Source organism: Musca vetustissima, unplaced genomic scaffold (genome assembly GCF_032173495.1).
Source record: "Musca vetustissima isolate MV318-11 ecotype Yass unplaced genomic scaffold, APGP_CSIRO_Mvet_v1 utg320, whole genome shotgun sequence".
NCBI lineage: Eukaryota > Metazoa > Arthropoda > Insecta > Diptera > Muscidae > Musca > Musca vetustissima.
Window position 1 is genome coordinate 629,083 of NW_026875384.1, and position 25,720 is coordinate 654,802.

Below are 25,720 nucleotides of genomic sequence, written 5' to 3' on the forward strand. Positions count from 1 at the left end.
CTATTAAGAAATTTTGTTTGTTTACAACAGAGAACACAAGGGGTGTGAGAAAAATGTGTGACAAACATTGTAACACTAGCGTAAAAAACCCCGAGAAGCACACATATTCTCCCCGGCGAACTATCTCTCTTTGATTGTCTTTCCAAATTTTCTCCAAACATTAAATGCCGGCTAATAAGACTTTCACTTGTTGTTGTGCTCAAAGCAAAAAGGAAAATAGAAACAAATGAGAAGTGAGTAACGTCTCATTTTGGTGCAGGAGAACTCGGAGCAAATGAGGCGAATATAAGTTTGCAGAATGATTTGTGTTTTTTTTTGTTATTTTGCTGAATTTCTGTGGGCAGTATAAAAACAAATCGCTGAAACAAATGTGAACACATTTTCAACGCACAGCTCATTGAGACAACAGCACGGAGAAAATCAAAAAAGTTAATAAAGAAAATTTTGAAACGAAAAAATATAACTTGAAGAAAAAATACAAATAAAAATCGAAAATATATATATTTATTTTGAATTGCGCCTTTATAACTTTGTGAAATAAAAATATAACAATATTAAAAAAAACATTATAATTTAAAAAATAATAACATTTTTTCTTAAACAAGTTTTAAGAAAAAAAAAATAAATAAAAAGTGCCAACAGGAAACCCAATAAAAAGTGCAAAATTTACGAAATAAAAACCAAATTTAATTTTCGCCAACGGTTTTTCATAAAACTATCAAAGTGGGGCTGTTAACATTAAAACGAAATCTTTCCTTTGGAATATCTGATATTCCAGAATTTGGTTCGAGAGACGAAAGCAAAATGGGAACAATTGGTAAGTTGGAAGTTAAAAAAAAAACAAATTTAACAAAATCCATTTTCCATTCATTGGTCCATCTATTTAATGGTTTTGGCGTCACCAAAAAAAGAAGACAAACCTGAAAAGGGGTCGCCTACCCCCCATTGTCATCGTCATCGTCACCGTCAGCGATTTTTTTTCTTTTTGCATAAATCTGAGAATCCTGTCTGCAGAACTGTTGTGACGTCAATCGTTTGTTTGAAGAGTTACAACAGTAACAAAGTGCAGAGCATTGTTCCTCCGTTGTTTCTGTCTTTCTTTCATTTCTCTATGGGTTTGGTAGCTATTTTTGTCTACTTAGAGTTTGTGTGAGGGTTTTTGTTTTTATGTTCGGAATACAATGTAGGGAGGCCGGGCAGGAGCTATTGTATCTGAAGTTCATTGTATTCAAGGCGTGAGTAACAAATATGCCTTGCCATTTTTTTTCCTTTGCTTGCTGTTGTCGTTGAGATGGAGGTTCCAAAATTAGATTTGAACTGTGCCGTTGCCGTTGTTGTTGTTGTTCTTTGACATTTGAAAGGATCGCAACATGAAACGCGTGCTGCTGTGACAATGCTTTAGCATTGCTTTAATAGCATTTGAATATGTTTATTTTTGTATTTTTCTTGGAACAGAAAACAAAAATCGAGAAATGTAACGTAATAAAATTTTTGTTATTGAGAGTACGGAGACGTACGTCGTAGTTTTGTGTGCTGTTTCAGAGGATTTTTTATTTCTTGGAAAGTATAAATATTTATATTAGAAAAGGGGAAATGCGAAATGGAGACCTGGTGTTTTCCCGTTACCTCCAAAAGAAAAAAGGGAAAGGAAAGATTTTGAATTGCTAACTGAATTAGAGTAGTTTATATTTTATCGTCCACGTGCCGATTATTTGTTCCTGTGGGTCTAATATTTTATAAAGTAGGCTGTGATTGAATCAGCATAAAAATACTATAAAAATATTAAGAACGTTCATGGAAATTTGTATGTGGACCATAAAGCTTATGTGGACTTTTAATATTCCCAAAATCCCCTGAGAAACGATTTTGTCATTACAAATTAAAAATTATTTTTTTTTTTTTGGAACATGGATATAAAGATCTCCTTTGTCTCAGAAGAAACGAGAAGTGACAAATTTTAGATTTGTACCTAAATAAATTTCCTATATATATTTTCTATACCACGTGCGGATTGTTATAAATATATTCCATTCTCTGGGGATTAATATTTCATAAATGAGGTTAATATTTAATTATCATAAAAATGCTATAAAATTTTCAAGTAACCAATTTGTATGCGGACCATATGAACGTATTATAAATATTGATATTAGGTATACGTTAAGTTTTTTATAACCAGAAAATAATATTTAATACAAATATTTATTTTTGAAAATGGAAATATTGACCTGACGTTTCCCTCCAGATTTTTTATGTTCTTTTCTACGTTACTGCTGAGTGTTATGTCGATTTTATTCATAAAGTCCCTGAGGATCCATCATATTTCATAAATGAGGCATAAAAATATATTCTAAAAAATATATAACACATTTGGTATTAGGTTATAACCATTTTATTTAGGCCATGGGAGCGTATGATACAAATAATTCCAAATGAATATAATCATGGCCAGTGGAGCGTATGATTAATTTTAATGAAGACAATAAGTATACAAATAATTCTGTAACTCTGCTCTGTATTATGGGCATTTTATCCAGGCCAGGGAGCGTATGATTAATGTGGATTTTTTATAGAAGATAATAAGTATACGTTGCACTTTTTTCAAACGATTATCATCCACAAGAATAAAATCGATAAAAATCTGAATTTCAGGAATATATGTGTAGCCTTTTCAAATCCGAACCATATATCTTGATGTAGTTGTAGAATATTTTAATCTGGAGGCACATATAAATATTATTCCAGAATTTTACTTTAATTAATTATCTAAATTTTATTTAGGCCAGGGAGCGTATGATCAATTTAAATGGAGACAATAAGTACACGATTAATTCCATTGACCATTTTGTCTAGGCCCGGGAGCGAATGATCAATATTGATTTTTAATAGAAGATAATAAGTATACGTTTCAGGTTTTTTTTCGAACGATTTTCATCCACAAGAATAAAATAGTTTACTCTAGTACAAAAATTACTAGAACCTTTTTCAGATCTCTCTTTTAATTCAGCGGTTTTCGAAAGTTTACTAATTTTTATTTTTTGTACATTGTATCGGTTTTTAAATTTAAAACTTTTGTAATTTCCATTACCGTTTCCATTTCTAATTTTTGTTAATTTCGTTTCGAGTCGCTTTTATTTAAAATGTATTTTTGTATAAACAACATTTAAAAAAAAAATATCAATCATTTCGTTCATTTAATGTCATAACATTTTGTATCTATTTTAAAATTACATGCAGCAGTAGCAAATTTACAATTGCCAAACGGATTTGCATTTTAAAACAATCAACGATTTTCTCGGAGACTTTATGCACAATGTGAATGTTGATATTTTAGTGATTTTTATTGAACAATAAACACCACGATGGGAAATCTTCTGTTTTGGACTGAATGATGACAAAAAAAACAAAAATTATAGAATAGAATAATAAAAGTTGTTGTTGATTTGTGGTTGTCAACACCATAAACATTTGCTGTGGGAAACGTTTTTTTTTGGCTTTTGCTTCTGTTAATTTTGTATAGTTTGTTTTTTTTTCGCTAAATTTTCTCAATGATGGTTTATGATATGAACGAATTTTACGACGGCACAAGTTTAGTTTATGTTTTTATTTGTTGGCTGTGTCCATTGACTTGTTCAACTCTGTGGGAAAAAAACGTCAAAAGAAAACCTTTACAGACGTAGCGTAGCGTAAAATTAGCCATTGATTTATGGCTAATAAAATATTTTTAATTTAATGATCTCAATTTTGAAAAAATTGAAAAGTGTCCAGTGCAGAGTATCAATAACAAACAATGTATTAATTTATTATGCAGACTTTTTTTAACGTCTGTCATATTCGATTTTTTATGAGTCCAGGGAGCGTATGCACTATGTTGGGGGGCTTTTTATAGCTCACATTAAGTATACGTTATGTCGCACATCCTCTATATAATGGTTTTTGTTTGGTTAGACGTTTCATTTTATATTTAGAAATCGTGTTTATAAAAAAAATTGAAAAACAATGGAAACATAATATAACTACAAATGTTATAGATTTAATTGATTACATGATTTATGAAGGCCATCGATTTAGAGACTATTATAATGTCAGTTTTAATTATATTGCGATTCAAATAAAATAGAGTGGGAAGATTGGCAAATTTGGTTAACATTTAAAAAAATAATAATATGAATGGCATTGATAGTATTTATTGAACAACTTTTTGTGACATCTCTTCACAAACTTTCAAAATATTTTTTCTGCAAAACGCCAATCAAAATGTTTCCAATTATTAATTCCTATGGCTTCCAAAGTAAAAATAGACGTCTACGATTCAATATTTAAAAAAGTCCATTGTAGCATCGAAAGACCTTTGAAAATGTTTCAAGAGTCTGTCTGAAAAATGTTTAGAAAATCTTTCCCAGTACAGCTGGGTATGTATGAAAGTGAATTTGAAAATACTGTTGTAAAAAAAATTAATGATCTAAATTTTAATTAGGCTAGCGGGCGTATGATCAATTTTAATGAAGACAATAAGTATACAATTAATTCCAAAGGAATCTAATCAATGTACTCTGCTTTCTATTATGGCCATTTTATTTAGGCCAGGGATCGCGTTTCTTACTTATTACGTGTCTTCCTTTTTTGTACAAGAGTACAGAGGATGAGGTAGAAAGTCCCAATCGAACTGTAAAAATTGTTGTCTCACGAACATTGGTAAATCTTTCAAATCCATAAGCGAAATAAAAACGCACACAGATGAATAATGTTCAATTAAGCCTTTGAAAAAAAAAAAAATAGTAAGGAGAGTTCAAAAGTCGGACAGGCCGACTATATGATACCCTTCACCACATTGGTTGATTTGCTTTGGTTGAGACAGCATATTTGGATGACCGAAAAAACAAATGTGATCTATATAGACATTTGAACCAATAAAAAACCATACACACATCATTCTGAAATCTATAAAAAAATTGCATGCCAATCGGGCAGAATTGAATTTTTGTCTCAATTGGACAAATATTGGGGGTTTTGTGCACCATTTACCTAAAATCGGACGAACATATATATGGGAGCTATATCTAAATCAGAACCGATTTCAATAAAAACTCAAACTGGACTAAATTCAGTACGCTGTGCAAAATGTTGTCTCAATCAGGCAAATATTTTCTGTTTGGTGCACCGTTTACCTAAAATCGGACAAAACTATATATGGGAGCTATATCTAAATTTGAACCGATTTTTTCCAATTTCAATAGGGTTCGTCCTTCGACCAAATAAGTGGCATGTGCCAAATTTCATCCAAATCGGATCATAAACTGTACTTTGTTCACAGAACTACATGGACGGACGGACATGCATAAATCGACTCAGAAAGTGATTATATGCATATTCTCTCAAATATATAAGGAATTCTTGTTAAAAATGACCTTCAAATAGACCCTTCAAAATTTCAGTAATGATTACTGTTTCCTTCCTCGTACTTTTGTTCCCTAACTTTTTTTAAAAATCAAAACAAGAAATATTGAATAATTATTTTCCCCGCCAACAGCATATATGGCGGGCCAAAATCAAGTAAAATTGTTGTTGTTGTTTTCGTTTTGTAAAATTTTTATATATATTTAAAAGAAATTACCAAAATTATTAAGAAAATAAACTAAAACTGATGGGTCAACAAGGCCTCATTCGTTATATGGAATGAAAAAAACTGAACAGAAGAGAAAAAAATGTTTTCTTTCACTTCTGTGGAGGTGGATTGATGTTGGCTGGTTGGTTGGTTGAATGATGGAGGTAATGGATTTCGCTTTTGGTGGAGGACATGGCGATGGTGTGACGTACTATTTGCCATTGACACATAATAAAGCACAACCACAAACCAACAAAAAACAAAACCAGACAAAGATCAAAACAACAACGGTCACACAATTTACACAAATTGCAACAACACGCAATACAAAAAAAAAAAAACAAGATCTTCACAAAAAATGTCTCTCATAATGTGTAAAAAATGATTATCATCCTCTCATTTGCCGCCAATATAATATATACTTAAATAAAAAATGTTTTTTTTTGTTTTTATTCTCAACGTTTAAAGTCTCTTTTTTCTTGGTATCCATCTATCTGTCCTTATGCTCATAAAGCCATCATTATCTGTCTGTGTAAATGATAATTTACTAGGGTGATAATTTGTTTTGAATTTTTGTTTTGTTTTGTTTTGTTTTGTTTTTATTTTCTGTTTGTTGCTGTTAATTGTTGTTGTTGCTGTTGTGTCTGCGGTGTGTTGGCTGATCTATAAAAACAATCGCGACCTCCTGATGGCTTTACAAAATAAAATGAACTTTTTTTATTTCTATATAATGACCTGTAATATCAAATATATAGTATCTCTCATATATACACAACAGGTGTATTACAAGGCGACTTGTGACGTTTTAGGATTTATTGTGTACTTATATACATTGATTTTCTTTTATTAGTATAGCCATACAAATTATTGTTGTATTGAAGGCAAATTACTTAATAAAAAATTATTTTTCTTTCTTCCTCCGTAATGTCTTTCCATAGAAATTATTTCTATAATTAAATTTTAATTTTAGATTTTGTTTTCTAATATTTATATTGTTTTCTGCTTTCCTTTGCATTTGTAGTATATTAATATCGTGTTAATGTTTTTTCTGTTTTGTTATTATTATTAACAAATGCATTTATAAACATCGTAGCAAAAAATACACAGACACACATACACATTGTTACGCATAAACATAGAATGAATACTAGGACAGTAGTAGTATCAAGAAAAAAATATAGACAATCACACCATAGACCAACGTCGTCTATATTTATAAACCGACTTCTACTTTTTTCAGTATCATCCAGCAAACGTGGGCGTAACAAGCAAAATAGGTGACAGATATACAATTGTTGTTATTGTTTGAAAATATACAATAAAAATTAACAATTTATGTGTATAGAGGCTGGGTAAGGGTTGGAAGAGAGGGCATGAGTAGGGGTTGTTTATATTTATTATTTTTATTAAGGTTCTCCTACATGCTGGACTATTGGTATTAGAAGAATGAAAAATTAAGACAATACCGAAGACCGAGGGAGATCGATATTAATTCATGGGATTATGTTGAACTACGAATTTTATTCAAATTCAGGATCGAAATTAACAATAAATTTTTTCTCTACAATTTTCATAAACAAACCCATTATACACTTTTCTGTCAAATCCGTTGCTTCTGGTACATCCCTCACATTTTCAACATTTATAAATTGAATATTAGGTGAATGGAATATCCAATTTGAAACACCAAAGTTTGCACATCTTATTATCTCTACCAAGCTTGGATCAAGACCGAAGATGGGACCGATTGGTTCACTCCTTGTGGTACCTCCCCCAATAATAAAAAAGAAAACAGTGCACAACTTAGTAACTTTATCTAGTCTAGATAAAGTCCGAATATTGGACCCATTGTTTCACTCCTTATGATCCCTCCCCCACAAATGGTCAAAATGTTCAATACTTATAAATTAAATATTAGGCGAAAAGGCTGGGTTTTTGGAAATTCGTACCAGAACGGCACGAAAAGTACTAAATTTGATACTATTTGTACCGGTAGATCTAGAACTCTTACATTTTAAATGAGGGTCACTGATGGAGTGTAGAATAGATATAGCAAAAGGTTTTTTGGACATTCGAACTATACATATAAGAAAAGTACTAAAAATTTACTAAATTTGGTACAATTTTGCGTGAATGGATATAGCTGGAAACATCAAATTTGGAATGCGAATTAGGGTTGAGATGTAGGGTCTATTTAAGGAGATGATTTTGAGAGCGTGTACTCATGTGTACGAACAGTTCTATATAATACTATATTTGGTACAAATTTAATTTGGAGGTAAAATCGAGCTGGAATCCTGAACTTTGAAATTAACATTACCGTCGGAGTGTAAGATTGGGATATGTACGTAGTTTTTGAATTTTTTTACTTATGTGCACTAAAATTACTAAATCGTTCGATTATTGGTACAATTTGGATTTGGGTGAACCGATGGAACAGGAACAATAAAATTTGGAGTCAGGATCACTGTAGGGGTGTAGGATTGGGCTCAGGATTCAATTTTGAGAAAATAATACTAATACGGGTACTAAATGGTCCTAAATTGGGTACAATTTGAATTTTAGGTGAACCAATAGAGCTAGAATAATGAAGTTTGGAGTCAGGAAGATTGTTGGGGTGTGAGTGTTGGTGTTTACTGTAATGGAGTATGATAGTTCAAATCGATATCCTTTGTAGCCTTAATAGATCCTCAACATTTTCCTAAATCTAAGTTCTAACTTGTGTTACCAATTCTAAAACCAACCGATATTGCTGGCTTAAGAATACTTTACTTCAATTTCCAAATTATGGAACAATGCCAGTTTCTGTTTTTCAGTAAAAAACAATAACAAAAATTATTTATTCCCAAGACATTTAACTGCGTAGTAATTTTTTTTATATTGAAAAAATAAAAAAAAAAACAAATAAAAATATAAGAACATAAAATATTAAGCTGTGTCCCATGCATGCGACACGTTTTTATTGACTAAAAGTCTGTATGTGTGTGTGTGTTCGTATGAGACTGGTCTCCGTCTAGGGAATTAAATATTTATAGAATTACGAGAATTACGAATCAGATGCCGATGATAATGAAAACATAATAAATAAAATAACTGGTGGGTCAATGAAATTTTGCAAAAGTGGAAATCAACGACTGGCTGACTGACTAACTGTCTGCCTCCCTGGAGAAGAAAGAAATATTGATTTAACAATTCAAATGTTTATGACACAACATTAATCAGGCAAATACTGTTTGGTTCTTCAATACCAACAACAAAAAAAGAGTTCTGCATTCAGTTCTGTTCAATTTATATTTATTTGTTTTTATTTTCTGTTTGTTAGCCTAATTAATTTTTGTTCCCAGAATTCCAATAATATTTTTGTTTGCCAACTTGTTTTGCCCGATTATGTTGGAACAACGGAAAAATGTATATGATTATTTGTTTTTGTTTAAATAATAGGAACAAAAACATTAGATTTTCTTTAGAAAATAGAGCCCTGCTGCAGTTAGTATGGGTCATTAGTAAATTATTATCCTAAAAAAAGAAAAACAAAATTATAAAAATTCTAATAAAATTTTGATGAATGGTGATTTCCTTGGTTAGTTGTGGGGGGTCTGGATGACTAAACGCTGAACTTTTTTTCTCCAGCTCGGGAAGATATTTGTATTGTTTATCAACAAAAAAATAAAAATAATAAGAATGCACATTAAAATAAAATCCCCTCGTTTTTTTGGCATTGAGAGTATGTTTTGGTGGGTCAGTTGTTCGGTTTTTTGTTTATGCCATAATAAATCAATTGGGCAGAAGGTTAAGAGGATAATAATTATATTATTTGGGTATGAGAAGTGTTGGGGTTTAATAAACAGTTTTTAAAATAAAAACGGGTAAATTTTAAAGCAATATTTTTCAAAATTATTAAAAAAGTCCTAAAATTCCTTGTATACGTCCAGGTATTTAAATTTTCAAGAATATAAAAATTTCATGAATAGGTGTAGAAGAAAATCTAGGTGTGGAAAATCTACAAAATAATTAACCAACCTACCCAAATGGTCAGATACCTGTTTATATAACATATTATTGATAGCATAGTATTGACAACATATTATTTTATTTTCACTGCATATGTCAAAAAAACTAAGCAATCCACACATTAATATCGATCATAAACCAAATTTGAGTATCGTTAAGTTCTAAATTTCATGATTCGAGCTCTAAAGGTTCACCAAAATCTCAATTTTACCAAATTTAGTTTCATTTAGCACACATAATTTCCATATGTACTCACCTCAATCATCCAACACAACTTCCTGCATACCCCGATCCTAAACCCCCACATAGATTCCAAATTCAAATTTCAGGATTCCAACTCTTTGGTTCACCCACAATTCAAATTGTACCATGTTTAGTACATAGTAGAACCAATTTTCAAAACTTCCTACTTAACCCAAACCTACACCCCCACAGTGATCCTAAATATAAGTTTCAGGATTCCAACTCTATCGGTTCATCCACAATTCAAATTGTACCAAATTTAGTGCACAGAATTTCCAAAACTTCCTACTTAACCCAAGTCATCCTGACTCCAAATTGCATGATTCTAGCTCCATTAGTTCACATAAAATTTAAATTGTACAAAATTTAGTACCTTTTAGTATCCATAATGGTACTAATTTCTTAAACTACATCCTGAGCCCAATCCTACACACCTACAGTGATCCTGACTCCAAATTTCATTGTTCCCGCTTTATCGGTATACCCAAATTTTAGCAATTATAGTACGAATTAGTATTTCCAAAATTACGTACATATCCCAATACTAAACTCCGACGGTAATGTTAAATTAAAATTTCAGGATTCCAGCTCGGTTAGTATCTCCGAATTAAATGTGTACCATATATAATACCATATAGTACTTTTCGTACACATGACTACACGCTTTCAAAACCATCTCCTTAAATAGACCCTCAACTCTCAACCCTAATTCGCATTCCAAATTTCAAGTTCCCACCACTATTCATTCACATGCTACGAAATTGTACCAAATTTAGTACATTTTAGTACTTTTCGCATACTTATAGTTCGAATGTCAAAAAAAAACCTTTGCTATATCTATTCTACACTCCATCAGTTATCCTCATTTAAAGTTTAAGAGTTCCAGCTCTACCGGTACAAATGGTATCACATTTAGTACTGTTCTAGTACGAATTTCCAAAAATCCAACCTTAAATTCAACCCAAAATTGCAAAATTCTAGCTTCAGCCGTTTCGTCTGTGCGTTGATAAATCGTTAAGTCAGTCAGTCAGTCAGTCAATCACTTTACTCTTTAATAGTAGTATAGATTTTGTAAGATATCCATATATAAAGAGGAAGTTAGGCATTCCATAGCTAAAAACCTTCTATAAGATTTTCATAAAAAAATCATTTTCCACTCATTAGGTATTATACTAAATTAATAAAATTGTCTAATTTTTATATTATTTTACGTCAAAGCCTGTTCCACACTTAGTCCAGTATCTATGGATCACTTTTTTTTGCTTCTCCGAAGACAATCCCACACACTGCATACGTAATTTCGACTATTGTTCGCTTACGGAATACGTCGATTCCCACAATCGTGTATATAATTTTTTTGGTTCTCATCTCTTTTTGTTGTTGTTGTATTTCATCCCTGTTTACACAATGATTCATCGTTCGTATTTTAATGTAAACATAGTAGCACGAAGCATCATAATTAAAATTATTTGCTATGATTTTTATTACGCTGTTGCGCTTGTTCGCCAGTTTTGCTGGGTTTTTTGTTTTTGCATTTTATTAGTGGTTGGCTGGTTATTTTATAATTATTTTCAAAATTATTATTTTTAAATTAATGAAGTGTTAGAAACGCACGCCTCAGATAAATTGCGTTCGGTTAAATGTTAAAAATAAACAAAAAAGAAAATAGAAATGGGAGAAAAAAGGAGGAATTCAATTGTTGTTTTGCGGGTGGGATTAGGGGGCGGCAATATGGATTTTCTACTTTCTAAATAAACTCAGATTTTGGCCAATGTCAGTAATGATGAGTAAAAGCAAAAAAAAAAAAAAAACATTGATCGGGAACATTAACGAAAATACCACTTTTTCTCACCTTTCCGATTTTGTATTGAATTTTTATTACTTTTGAATACGATAAAGATTTACAGCTTTATCACTTCGATTCCCAAACCAATGCAGCTTCAGTAATTTAAAAGCCATTAGTTTGAGGATTATGTTTCCTTATTATTATTTTGAAATACATCGATGAATAAATTCATTAGGAAAATTGTTTCATTATTTTGTTCAAAATTCATTTATTTTCCATTTCTATATTTCAATTGCAAATATCAACGTTTTAGGAAGATTGGTATATATGTATGTGTGCTAACAAATTAGTTCCTCCTTTTGAAAAATAGTTGCTAATTCCAAAAAAAGTTTGCAAAAAAAAAACATCAAATTAAAGAGCACACGTACACACATACAACTGTATTTATTTGACGCAATCAATGATGGATTTATTAGCCATCAAATCAATTTCTAAAAGCTTTGAAATCTATTATTTGATTAATTTTTTCAAAAGCTTCAGATATTAAGAAATTAAAAAAAAAAACACGATGCATACATTTGGAAATGTGCATTAATTTAAAAATGATTAAATTATTATAATTATTGTTGTTTTTTTTATTTCAATGACATCACATTTGAAGGGAAGAAAGTTTTTTAATGTTGGCTAAACAAAATCATATTTTATTTCGAAAATAACGATAATAAAAGAGGATTCTAGAACTTCCTTAAGTTCTCTACAGAATTTTGAATATCTTCAAAATAATATTGAAGTTCAAAACCGATTATAACTAAAAATTGAGAATATTGTTTGTGCTGTCTATTTTTTTAAGAAATATTTCAAAATTAATATCATCAATTTTTTTGCAAATTTTTGGCAAGCCATTTATATTTCTGTAATGAATATGTGGTACAGGGTATTATGTCTTAGTGCATATGTTAGTAACAGGCAATTGGAAACGAGATAGACCCATGGTTCCTTTTGAGAATATGCATAGAATCACTTTCTGAGTCGATTTATGCAAACCCGCCCGTCTATCCATATTAAATTGTAAACAAAGTACAGGTCGGATTTATGATCCGAATTGGATGAAATTTTGCACAGTTCATCTATTTGGCCCAAGGACGAACCCTATTGAAAAAATCGGTACAGATTTATATATAGCTCCCACATACATAGTTTCGTCCGACTTTTTAAATGGTGCATCAAAGTCCCTATATATCTTCCGATTTGCACAAAATTTGGCATAGCGTATTGAATTGAGCTTAGAATAATGTGTGCTAAGTCGATTCAGATTTAGATATAGCTCCCATATATATTTTCGTCCGATTTTACGTAAATAGTGCACCAAAGTCCCTACATATCCTTCGATTTGCACGAAATTTGGAATAACGTACTGAATTAAGTCTAGAAAAACTTGTGCCAACTTTCGTAAAAATCGGTTCAGATTTCGATATAGCTCCCATATATATCTTCGTCCGATTTAATGTAAATGGTGCAGCAAAGTCCCTATATATCCTTCGATGTGCACGAAGTTTGGCATGGCATATTGAATTATGTTTAGAAAAGTAGTTAGATAAGTTTCGTCGAAATCGGTTCAGATGTAGATATAGCTCCCATATACATTTTCGTCTAATTTTATGTAAATGGTGCCCAAAGTTCCTCCTTGCAAATAGAGCTCCCATTATAGTTTCGTCCGATTTTATGTGAATGATGCATCAAACTGATGTCTACGAAGTTTTGTTAAAATCGGTTTAGATTTAGATATAGCTCTCATATATAGTTTCTTCCGATATTTTGTAAATAGTGCACCTAGCTCCTAATATTTGCCCGATTGAGACAACAATTTTGCCTAGCGAATGCAATTGAGGCAAGGTGGTGTGTTAAGGTTTGTTGAAATCGGTTAGATTTAAATAAAGGTCTGATATATATCTTCCTCCGATTTTATGTAAATGATGCACCGAAGCGCTTATGTTTGTTCGATTTATACGAAATTTGGCAGAGAGTATTAAATTATGTTTAGAGTGATGTGTATGAATGTTGAAATTGGGCTCATGTGTTTATATATAGCTCCTATCAACATTTAATTTCGTCCCATTCCAACTCAATGGTCCTCGAAAGATATAGCATCTGTTCTATCTACAAGATATTCTATATATTAATATCTCTTGTATGTATCCAAAGTGATGAAGGGTTTCATATAGTCGGCCCCATCCGACTTTTGAAATTTCCTTACTGGTTTAATAATACTTTTGAAATATTTGTAAAGGTTCAATAGCGTCTAAAAGTGTCTAAAAGTTTCAAAAAGTTTCCTTCAAATCCTCTTAATAATTAAAATATTACGATAATTAAAATATTCCGATATTCCAAAATTATATTCCTTTGTTACCAAGAAGAATTTTGTATTTACAAATGCTGCCACTACCACTGCTAAATCTATCAGCAAATTTAAACGAGTGAAATAAAGAAAGAAAAAACTTCCTTACTAGATTATTGAAATTCAATTCATTGCCATCCCGACGTACGTACATCTATCTCCTCCTTATATGCAGTATCATCTAAATGTAAACAAGTTTGCATTTCCCTAAACAAATTCCAAAAATAAGAAGGCGTGATGAAACGAAAGATCTCCCACACTCTGTTCACACTGGACAAACATTGTGTGTGTGTCGATGAAACAGAGTTCCTTTATTCCAAGAAACTATGTAAATAAAATTGTTCAACGTTGTTTTCATAAATATGTTTTAAAACAATAATAATACGACTGCTACTGTTTTTAATGAGAATTCCTAATTATTTTTACTTTTTATGGGATTTTTTTCCCCGACGCAACTTGTGTGTTTGTCTGCTTGTTTTCTTGTCTACTCCACACATGTCAACAACCGCCAGGAATACTCACTCACTCGTACATGAAGTATTACCACAAAAAACAAATATATAGACATTTGTTTTTGCTGCTGCATGGCTATTCCATTAAAATCGCCAAATTGTAGGAAACATCTGTGGGTCTCGCTTGGCTGTTTATTCTTCGCTTGTCCACAATCGGCAACATTTTGCAGCATGCATGCATTCATATTTCGATGGTGCGTTTTGTACGTTTGCGGCATGTTGTATTTGCCTATTTTGATTATTTTAATTCGTTGCGACTTTGGGGGCATTGCTGACGTCAATGGTCAGTAGTGGACGACGAGTAATCACGGATGGTGTTGGCAACAGTTGTTGGCGAGTGCGAGACATCATAGTGGCCGTAGTAGAATAGAAATTAACAACAATAAAAAAAGCACACACACGCACACATAAAAAAGTGATCAAAATGTTCGCTTTCCTTCAATACTTCTTCACACGATTTTTTATGAAACATTTTAAAGAAGCAACGATAGAAGGCGTTCTTTCACATTGGTCATTAAAATCAAATGTGTTGGAGGGGGCAGACAGCCAGTCAGACACTTTAGAATAGAAATGAAAAAATTTGTTTCAAACTAATTTTGAATATTTTTCACATATTCTCATTTTTTCTAAGATGGTCACCTCAACAAAATTGATTATGGCACTCAAATTAGCCATCTAATTTCTTGCTTAATATTTTTTTTTGATTTTTTTCCCTTTTAGCGTTTTAACTTTTAGCTATATTTTGTGATCACTCTTTACACCTTCCATGTATACACTTTTCAATTTGTCATCAATATTTTTTCCATTATTAGTTGTTTCTTGTTCATCAACTATATTTTCTTCTTCCTTCGGCTGCTTATGCGATTGCCTTTTGCGATTGATTTTTCGTTTTCCTATTGGTGAAAAACACAATTCAGAAATCTCGTGGCTGTACCATTCTATTGGAACAGAAAAAAAACAAATACTATATATACTATCTTTTTTGATTTTCTTTGTTTTAATATTATAATTATTGCAATAATTGTAATTTAATGGTAGAAATTTGTAAATTTGTTGGCAAAAAACATAATTTGTAATCAATCTCCATAAAATAAAGAAATTTTCAAAATATACCGATTTGTATTATGTATTTGATTTCCGTTTAATTTCGTAAATGGTTACAAATATCGGCAACAGTTTTTGTTGCAAAACTTACAATATAGGAATCCATTCCACAATTCTGTAACAAATGTAATTAAAGGATTTCAAGGAGTATCATCACACTTTTCGCAGTTATCGCATTTATGATCAGAATTGGATGAAATTTGGCAAAGTTTATTGTTTTGGCCTAAGGACGAACCCTATTGACGAACCCAAATTCCTCATGTTTGTCAGATTGACACGAAATTATGCACAACGTACAAAAATTATTAGGTTGGGCATCCTTGGGAATGTCCGATTTTGGCCAAATATGCACCGTTTTATTGCATGTTTGTTACCATTTTAAAGGTAACTTCATAACTCTCTCATAGAAGTCCTGCTCTCTATTTGCAAAAAAAATCTAGATATCAGTTTGTTTATCATTAAAGAAATTTTACAATTAAAGAAAAAGATGATAATCGCTTGGTGTTAAGTCCGGGCTGTATGGCGGATACATGAAAACTTCCCAACCAAGCTGCCGAAGTTTCTAGCGAGTCACTGTAGATGTGTGTGGTCTTGCGTTGTCCTGGTGGAACACAGCACCTCTCCTGTTGGCCAATTCTGGCCGTTTCTGGTCAATTGATATCTTCAAGCGGTCCAGTTGTTGACAGTAGAGATCAGTATTTAGCGTTTGGCTATATAAAATCCTCTTCTAGTACCACCATATGCATAGCAGAACCTTCCTGGCTGTTAGTCCTGGCTGTTGGCCACCGTTTGAGGTGCTTCACCGCTCATTGACCACGATCGTTTTTGCACAGGGTTATCTTATGTGATCCATTCCTCATCTCCATCCGTTTAAAAAATGGGTCTATCTCATTCCGTTTGGCCAAGATGGAAATTCGAGCCATCCCATTCGTTTCTGTTAATTGCTGCGCCATCCAAAAATCGAGTTTCTTTTTGATTTCAGCTTTTTTTGGTTGATTTTTATCTCCTGGGCGATGTTACGACTGTTAAAAAGCCGGTCAACTTAGATCATTTTTTCGATTTTATGGACATTTTCGACGACCGGCCGAATGGATGTGCGGGATCTTCGAAAATTATAAAAGTTTAAGGTACCCAAATTTGATTTTTGATTTTCTATAGTTTTATAGGTAATTTCACATACAGAAATTCTAGTTTTGTATGTTTTTAATACTCTCTTTAAATTTATAGCAAAATTTTAAAAAATTGTTACACTAGGTACTTCTATTGTTACTCATTTTTATGTAATATAATTATTTGACAAATTTAAATATTAAAACCCTATAACTGACATTTATGTCCTCTAGGGTATTACAACCGAATCCTATTCTTCCATATTCGGGAATAATTTCCCAATATTTTCTCCAGATATATCTCGAAATTGATTGTTTTGAATACAAAAGTTTATAGCCAATTTCCTTTAAATATCCATCTATTTTTCCCACCTGACATCATCTGAAAGTAATAAAAATTATTAAAAAAAGAAAACTTTTGTCACAAAGCAAAAATAAAAAACACAGGAAAGTCAACGAAATATTAAAATTAATAACAAAAAAAAAAAACAGAAACAATAATTTATGATAATGTCAGCTTTTTTTCTTGTTTAAGACTTTTCGATTCCAAGAAAACAATAAAAAAAATATATATGGGATTGCTACGTGTTTGTCTGCCCGAATACTCCCGTTAGGATGATACGGTAGTATCTATTCTGACCATCACGTTTGTGGCCAAAGTCATATGGCCACTTTTTTCCTTGCACAGACTAACAGAATCATAGATAGACCAGCAGACCCGATATTGCCCCTCAGTGTGTGTGGGGGTGTATATATGTGGTTAACGCATTGACGCACAGTCAGACATAATGGCGTCTTTGCCGTTTCATTTTGATGTTGGTGGTGGGGTCTTATCAATTTCACTTTCAATCCAGTTCAATATGTTTGCCAATTTTTTTTTCGTTTTCTTTTATTTTTCTCTTGATCGCCGTACATTAGCTAGGCAGTCGAGCTGCCTGCCTTAGTTCTTGGTATTGTATTTAGCAGTTTCATGTTTTATAATGATCTCCTTCATTTCCGTCCCCGTCCATTAATACGATATGTTCGGCTCACTTGTATTGACGTGACGTGTTGCCTAGTTGAGGTGTGTTTTGTTCTGATTTATTGTATAAGTTGTTGTTGTAGTTGGTGTTTTTGTTGTTCCACTTTTCTCGAAAGTGATTTTCAATTGTTGTTCTTGATGTTCGCATTTGTGGCATCTTCATAAATCATTCGCCAGGGTACTTAGGGGTTTGGGTTATTAATGACTTATAGCAGTTGTCTGTCTGATTTTTCGAGTACTTTTTTTTGACTGATCAAGAACGACCTCCTTCTTCTTTTTGGTGTTGTAGTGTAAGGGACATATGATATTGAATCCGACATGGTCATGTCAATAGCAGCCAATTAAAAATGACATTTTATTAAATGAAGAAAACTAAACAAAATCGTCTTCATTAATTTTTAACAAAATAAATGATGACTTTTTGGCGGCTGGAAATTTTTTGACAAATTACTGTGGTTTGTTATTCAAAAAAAGTGGGTTAATCGAAGTGTTGTGTGGCCTATTTGGATCATGGCCATTTGATTAGTTAACATGGAGGTGGGACGTTCTTTTATCTTCAAATACACATAGTCCAGAATGCCACAAAAATACTCCTCTCACTTTTTAATTTAATTTTTATTAAAAAAACATTTTTAATTTAAATTTGTGTTAAACATAAAATTCAATGAAAGAAATTTTAATAGTCATTTCATCGTCACAGGATTTTCACTGATTTTTTTTTAATTTTTTTATTTTTATTTGTGTACCTCATTTCAAATTTATCATAATTTGGACATCTGGTCACTGTTTGCGTTATACTCACACAATCTGCCGACAAAGTCTTGAAATTTATGGTTTTCATTTTTAGAAAAAACAGTTTTTTATTAGAAAATTTGTCACGATTTTGTTTCGGCGGTTGACTACACTTAATTAAAAAAAAATCAAAAAGGCTGATCAAAATTAAAAAAAGGCGTGACAACAAAAAATGACGACGATGATGATGGGGAACATGAAAAGTAAAAAAAACATAACATTATTATGGACCATTTCATAATCATTCACTCACACACCCTCGCCCGCACATCGACTCATCCCAAATCTACACTTAGCAACGAAATATGCTAATCATCAATTTTATATTTCCCACTTTTGCCTTCTAGAAAAACGTTCATTTTCATTCCGTTTGAGAAGATCTCGAGCCGGTGATGGCGGCAGTACAAATTCGCGCAACAGCAACAACAACAGTAGTACCTGTACCAACAACAATCGTTGTAATTCGCCACAAACACCCACCAGCAGCAGCATGAAATTGGAAGTGCCAACCTCCAATCCTTCGGTTAGTCGTCGCAGCAGCATTTATCGAAAACCCGATAAGGATGACAGTGGCCTCATACACATTATACGTGACATTGATCTGCCGTTGATGTCATTTACCGATCAATATAATATCGAAAAGGTATTGGCCGAGGGTTGTTTTGCCAAAGTCCTGCTGACCACCCACAGGCCCACTCAGACCAAGGTGGTTTTGAAAGCCGTACATGCCGAATTGACCACCATACAGGAGTTCCAAAAGGAGTTTCATTTCAACTATGAGCTGTCACATCAGCGAAACATCCTCAGTGCCTATAATGTGGCCTTCCAGACCAAGGATTATTATGTCTTTGCCATGGAACATGCCCCCTATGGTGATTTGGCTTCCAATCTGGGTCCCAATGGCTTGCATGAGAATGCCGCCAAGACCATTAGCGAGCAGCTAAGTTCTGCCCTGTCTTTCATGCACTCGAAAAATCTCGTACATCGTGATTTGAAGTTGGAAAATGTTTTGGTATTCACTCCAGACTTTTCTCGTGTCAAGCTGTGTGATTTTGGTGCCACCACCAAGAAAGGTACATTGGTGCATAAAGTGAAACATACCTGGACCAGTTTTGTACCACCAGAAATTTTGGAAATTGTCAAAAATGAAAGATTCCATTGTTTGCCCTGCAGTGACTCCTGGCAGTTTGGTATCCTGTTGTATCACGTTTTGACCGGCAGTCCACCCTGGAATGCAGCCAATTGGGTTAAAGATTCCAACTATTGTAATTTCATGAAATACGAACAAAGAAAGACCACCAAGATTCCAGATAACTTCCGGAGATTTTCACCACGCCTTATGCGCTGTTTCCGTAAATATCTCTCCCATGATCCCGAGGATCGTTGCAAAGTGACAGAGGTAAACAAATACATGAAAGATCGTTGGGTAGAATGCCGGGTGGCCACATCGAAATCTGCCATTTTGGTTGCCCCCACTCCCGATCAAGATTCCTGCATTTATCTCAACCAAAGAGAGGGACGTAAATCTCAGGAGGATGAAAACAAATTACGTCTGCGGCGTATGATGTCCACCTATGGTCTGGATCACAGCCCAGTCGATCAGAATGCTGTGCGCAAGCGTGTCTTAGACTGGTTGGCCACCTGTGATGACAATTTCGACCGAGAAATTGAAAGTCTGGTAATAGTGGATACACCGGCAAAGTGAAGGCGCTGTTGGTGGCAAGCTGGAGAGCATGAAAGAGACTTGATTTACTATTTTTTTGTACAATTGTAAGGCTAAGGACAACTTTCCTGGTGAAAGACACAAAGGCCCAAGGCACAATTTATGTCAATTATGACAATATTATTGTTTGAAATGGTTTTCCCGTAAACAATTTGTAGGCAAATCCTGTTATACGGAAAATCGAATATTTTTGTTGTTGGTAAACAAAAAATAAAACAAATTTTGAAAACAAAGGGATTTCTTAAAAAACCAAAAAAGGAAGCAGAGCACGCATCATTATGGCAGCAATGAATGAAAGAACGAAAGAAAATTGATAATACAGAACAATAAAATAAATTCTAGTAGTATCAAATAAAAAAATATCAGTATAACATTTATACAACAATAATTGATTTTGTATATATAAATAAAACAAAAAAATATTACACTTGTTTATAGACATATAAAACAGACCCTAGATTAATAGAAGTGAGACAAAAAAAGTATTCTACTTTCGGCCAAATATATAAATAGATAATAATTATAATATATTGTCAAAAATCTATATACATATATTTTTTCATACGTTTATTTTTTTTAACATTATAATTATTATTTTATTATCATATTTTTTGTATATAAATTTTTCATCATTTGATTGGTTGGCTAGAATTCAAAACCATAAAAATAATATTAATAAATGTCAAGAAAATAAAAAAAAAATATATATATTTGTTTTGTATTTTTTTTTAATTGGTTTCCTTTGTATGTGGATGTTTTGTGAACGTTTTTTTCCTGGTGGTTGTTGCATTGTTTATTAACCTTTTTTGTTTTGCTACATATTTTCTTATTATTATTTTTATTATGTTTTATATCGGGCATAGCTAAATTTAACTCAGACAAGGTAAATAATTTCAACGGTCATTGGTACAAGACCTTGACCCACTATATTCTGGAATTCAAAACAAAAGGGGTGATAAAAACTGATTTGGGAGGGTTGGTGTTTATTTTTATGCGAGGTCTTCTTGCACAACACCTGGTGTGCTTCTCTTACAGATGACCTAAAGGCCTTGTTGAAAATATCTGCGACGATCATCGAAAATATATGGTTCTCTAAATGAATGCATACTGGTATTTTTATAGAAAAATCGAAGTTGTACATACTGAAGATCTGGTAGTCTTATCGTTAAGGACCTCATGCCCTTCTTATAGAAGACTTATTAGGTTTATCTTATGTGGTCCTGAAAATTTACGCACTGGACATCTTAGAGAATACGTCGTGGTACTTTTTATATTGCACCTTCCCATACTCTCATAGAAGATATCACGATTTTCTCATATAAGACCTCATGTTTGTCTTATAGAAGTCATGCTAGCCTTCTCAAAAAAGACTATCTCTTCGTCTGACAGAAGACCTTCTGTTGCAGGTCTTCTCTTCTTAATTTTTTTTGGCTGGTGGACTTATTTCAGCTTCCTTAAAGAAAACCTTCTTTGTTAATGTCCCCATGGTCTTCGCAGACTTCTTTTCATAGTCTCTTCTCTGAATACCTAGTGATTTTCTTATAGGGGACCTCCTAATATTATAGTAGAAGAATTGCTAATATTCTTTACTTCTCTATTGCGGACCCTTTAAAAGGCCCCTCGTATTATTCTCGTAAAAGGCTGTTAGATCTATGCGAAAACCTCTTGGTCTTTATATCGAACACCTCCTGGCTTCCTATATAAGACTGGCTGATTCTCTCTTTAAGGAGTCGTCTTAAAGAAATGCGGTGTGTCTATGTTATGGTATAACATCCTCCTAACGGTATCGCCCAATTTCGAGGTTCTAAAAGGTAAAGGAACTAATTTGATATTCCGTAATATTGGAGGATGAAAGACATCTAGGCTAAAAACATTTAATCTAGGTCTGCGATTTAGCCCCAATTAGACCATAGCTCTATATAGAGGTCACATTGTATTTTTAATATTTTTGTAGCAAAAATATTGACAAAATCTTCAATATGAATCCATATTAAGCTCCCACCCTCATTTGAAGATTCTAGGGATCTCAACAATCGGAACTTTTTATCCGTATTAGATACTCTTTATCTGTTTTCTATGTCGTTATATATGGTGGATTTTTATTTTTTGAGCACCCATGTTCCTTGTTTCAAATTTCAGATTCCAAATTCAGATTATAAACAACATTCTGCAGAAAAAGTTCCATATAAGTCTCCCTCATTTTTGGTATGCTCAAATCTCGTCATTTTGAAATTTCGTCCCTTCAGAAGATTCTTGTGTTTTTAACCGAGGATCAGATATTCTTTTTCATTCATAGTAAGTCATTGTTAGAATTTATCCACACAAATATATTTGAATTAAGTAAGCACTATTAATATTTGGTACAACTTCCTATTAACTACTGTCAGAAACCATATTTATAAAATTATAATGAAAACATCTATAAGAAGGGTATATCAAATATTTGTTATTAATTTATAAAATAAATACAAATAGTTGATTCTAATAAATAATATTAAGCAGTGTAAAATAGTCGCACATACCGCACACAATTCGTTTTAAGACTAATATTAAAATTATCTAGATTTCCATATAAGAATTAAAATTTGAATGTGAAAATTTATTAGTGATGAAAACTATACCATTATTAAATGCCATATAAACTAAACATATATATCTAAAAAAAGGATGAGTCAATTTAAGGATATTTTTTGAATATTATTAAAAATTACTTAGTAATACCTTCACACATTCTAATATGATGACCTGTGTCATGGATCAGGTCTCTTGTTTTTATTGAAATCATAAAATCTTATTAAAAAATTGAGGTACAAAATGCATAACAAACAAATAAAATACAAAAAATTGAAATATTTTATAACGTAAACATTGTTATTATTATTAGATAAAAACATATTCTATTATTCATCATAACTACACATGTATGAGAATATAAAAAGATTCAATTTTTAATGTTAATTGGTAGTTAAAAAATAGAAGAAGGAGAGGAGATTTGTTTTTCAAATTTTATTGTTTATGAGTATAGTAAGCGATCATATCTGAGTTGCCGAAATATTTATAATAAATAATATTTATGAAATCTAAACATTTGTATTTGCTTTAATAAATCTTTATACCAACAAAATGAAAAAAGAACAATATATTAAATAAATGCAATTAAATGAAATTTTATTGCTTTTTATCCATAGGGAGTGAAAGAGAACCATGATTGAATATTCGAGATTTAATATGGAACATGTTTTCAATTTTTTTTAATTTATATTTTTCATTATTATTGTTTCAATTTTAAAAGTAGTAAAATTAGAATCGTGTGGGTCAGGGACTGAGTTTTTTTATGTTTTTGTTTAAGTAAAACAAAGGCGCGTGAAGAACAAGAAAGTGTGAAATATATTTCAGATAGTTAAAAAAATGCTGGGTATTTTTTTATGCCTCTCTTCATTTAGGAATCAAAAATAACAGATATAAAACCAGTAAAGAAAGAAGTAAAGTCGGACTGAGCCGACTTTGGTGCACCATTTACATAAAATCGGACGAAAATATATATATGGGAGCTATATCTAGACCTGAACGAAATTTAGGACACATCGTTCTAGGCTTAATTCAGTACGTAATGCCAAATTTCGTTCAAATCGAAGGATATATAAGGACTTTGGTGCCCCATTTACAAAAAATCGGACGAAAATATATATGGGAGCTATATGTAAATCTGAACCGATTTTTACCAATTTCAATACGGTTCGTCCTTTTGCCAAACAAGTGAACTGTGCCAAATTTCATCACGGACATGCATAAATCGACTCAGATAGTGATTCTATGCATATTCTCAAAAGAAACCATGGGTCTATCTCGATTCCTTCTGAATGGGTCTATCTCGATTCCTTCCTCTGAAATCCCGAAATTACAAAAATTAGGTTGCGGGAAATAAACCATTATTTGTATATGAACTATGGGACTTTATTTAACATGCTTCGGAATGTCCGAATGCACCGTTTTGTTGTCCGTTTCTGGTCAATTGCTATTTTCAAGCTATTTCAAAAGTTTTTGACAGTAGAGATCAGAATTTAGCGTTTGGGCATATGGAAGCAACTCAGAATAAATAATCCCCTTCCAGTCCCACCAAATGCATAGCAAAACCTTCCTGGCAGTTAGTCCTGGTATGGCCACCGTTTGAGGTGCTTCACCGCTCTTTGATCACGATCGTTTTTGCCAGGTTTATCGTATGAGATTCATTTCTAATCTCCAGTCACCATCCCTTTAAGAAATGGGTCTACCTCATTTCGGTTTTCCAAGGCTTCGCAGATGGAAATGCGATCCATTCTATTTTTTCTGTTAATTGGTGTGGCACCCAAACATCGAGCTTCTTTTCGAATCCAGCCTTGTGTAAATGGTTTAAAACAGTTGTATGGTCTATTTTTAGTTCCTGGGCGATGTTACGACTGCTAACATGCCGGTCAACTTCGATCATTTCTTCGATCTTCTCGACATTTTCGACGACCGGCCTTCTTTTTCCCCAACCTAATATTTCCCACTGAGTCGGATTCAAATTTTATATGAGCATTGGTGTGGCACCCATCGACCTTCTTTTCGAATCCAGCCTTGTGTAAATGATTTAAAACAGTTGTATGGTCTATTTTTAGTTCCTGGGCGATGTTACGACTGCTAACATGACGGTCAACTTCGATCATTTCTTCGATTTTATCGACATTTTCGACGAAAGAAATCCATTAGGCCTTCTTTTTCCCCAACCTAATATTTCCCACTGAGTCGGATTCAAATTTTATATGAGCTTTTGAGAAAGCCAATATGGCTTTCCGATTCTTTTAAGGAAATAAATGGCTTTCTTTACGGGTTACGGGTATTTAGACCTGTTAACACAGCTCGTCCACGCTCTACCAACATTCGACATTTATTATCTTTGCAATTTTAGTTGCTTTAGTTATTTAGTTTAGTTAACGACAAGGACTCATGTTAACGACAATCTGAGTAGCCTTTATATTTCACCTAATTTGTCGAGCTATTTGGTCTCGGCTTTAGTATTTTTGATGAGTTAGTTTTGATGGAATTCAGAATCCGACCAGAAATATTGTAAATATACTATAGTAAAATATAAATTATTCATAAGCAGATAAATCGAAAGCCCTATTACGTATAACTTTTTCCCTAAACAAATATTTTAAGACCAAAATCAAAAACCTCAATTTAATGTAAAAATTCGAATAAAATAATTATTCCTATTACAAGTTATTGGATTATTTTTAAAAATTTTTTTATCCAAAGATTTTTTTTCAGTATATCGATAATTCATCATTTCATTATTTTTAATTTTAAATCAATCCAGTTTATTAATTATCTTGTATTTGCTCTTGTTTTTTATAAACAAAACTATTTTTGGTATTTAATAATATTATTTAAATACCAA

General features: G+C 32.3%; 1 protein-coding gene across 1 annotated transcript; it reads left to right on the forward strand.

Moving 5' to 3' along the window:
- Positions 1 to 705: 705 nt before the first annotated feature.
- On the forward strand, positions 706 to 20,330 carry LOC133337850 (serine/threonine-protein kinase meng-po). Its single transcript, XM_061546058.1, has 2 exons — positions 706 to 817; positions 18,926 to 20,330. The coding sequence occupies exons 1-2, from the start codon at positions 805 to 807 to the stop codon at positions 20,281 to 20,283; spliced, it is 1,371 nt and encodes a 456-aa protein (XP_061402042.1). The 5' UTR covers positions 706 to 804; the 3' UTR covers positions 20,284 to 20,330.
- Positions 20,331 to 25,720: the final 5,390 nt, after the last annotated feature.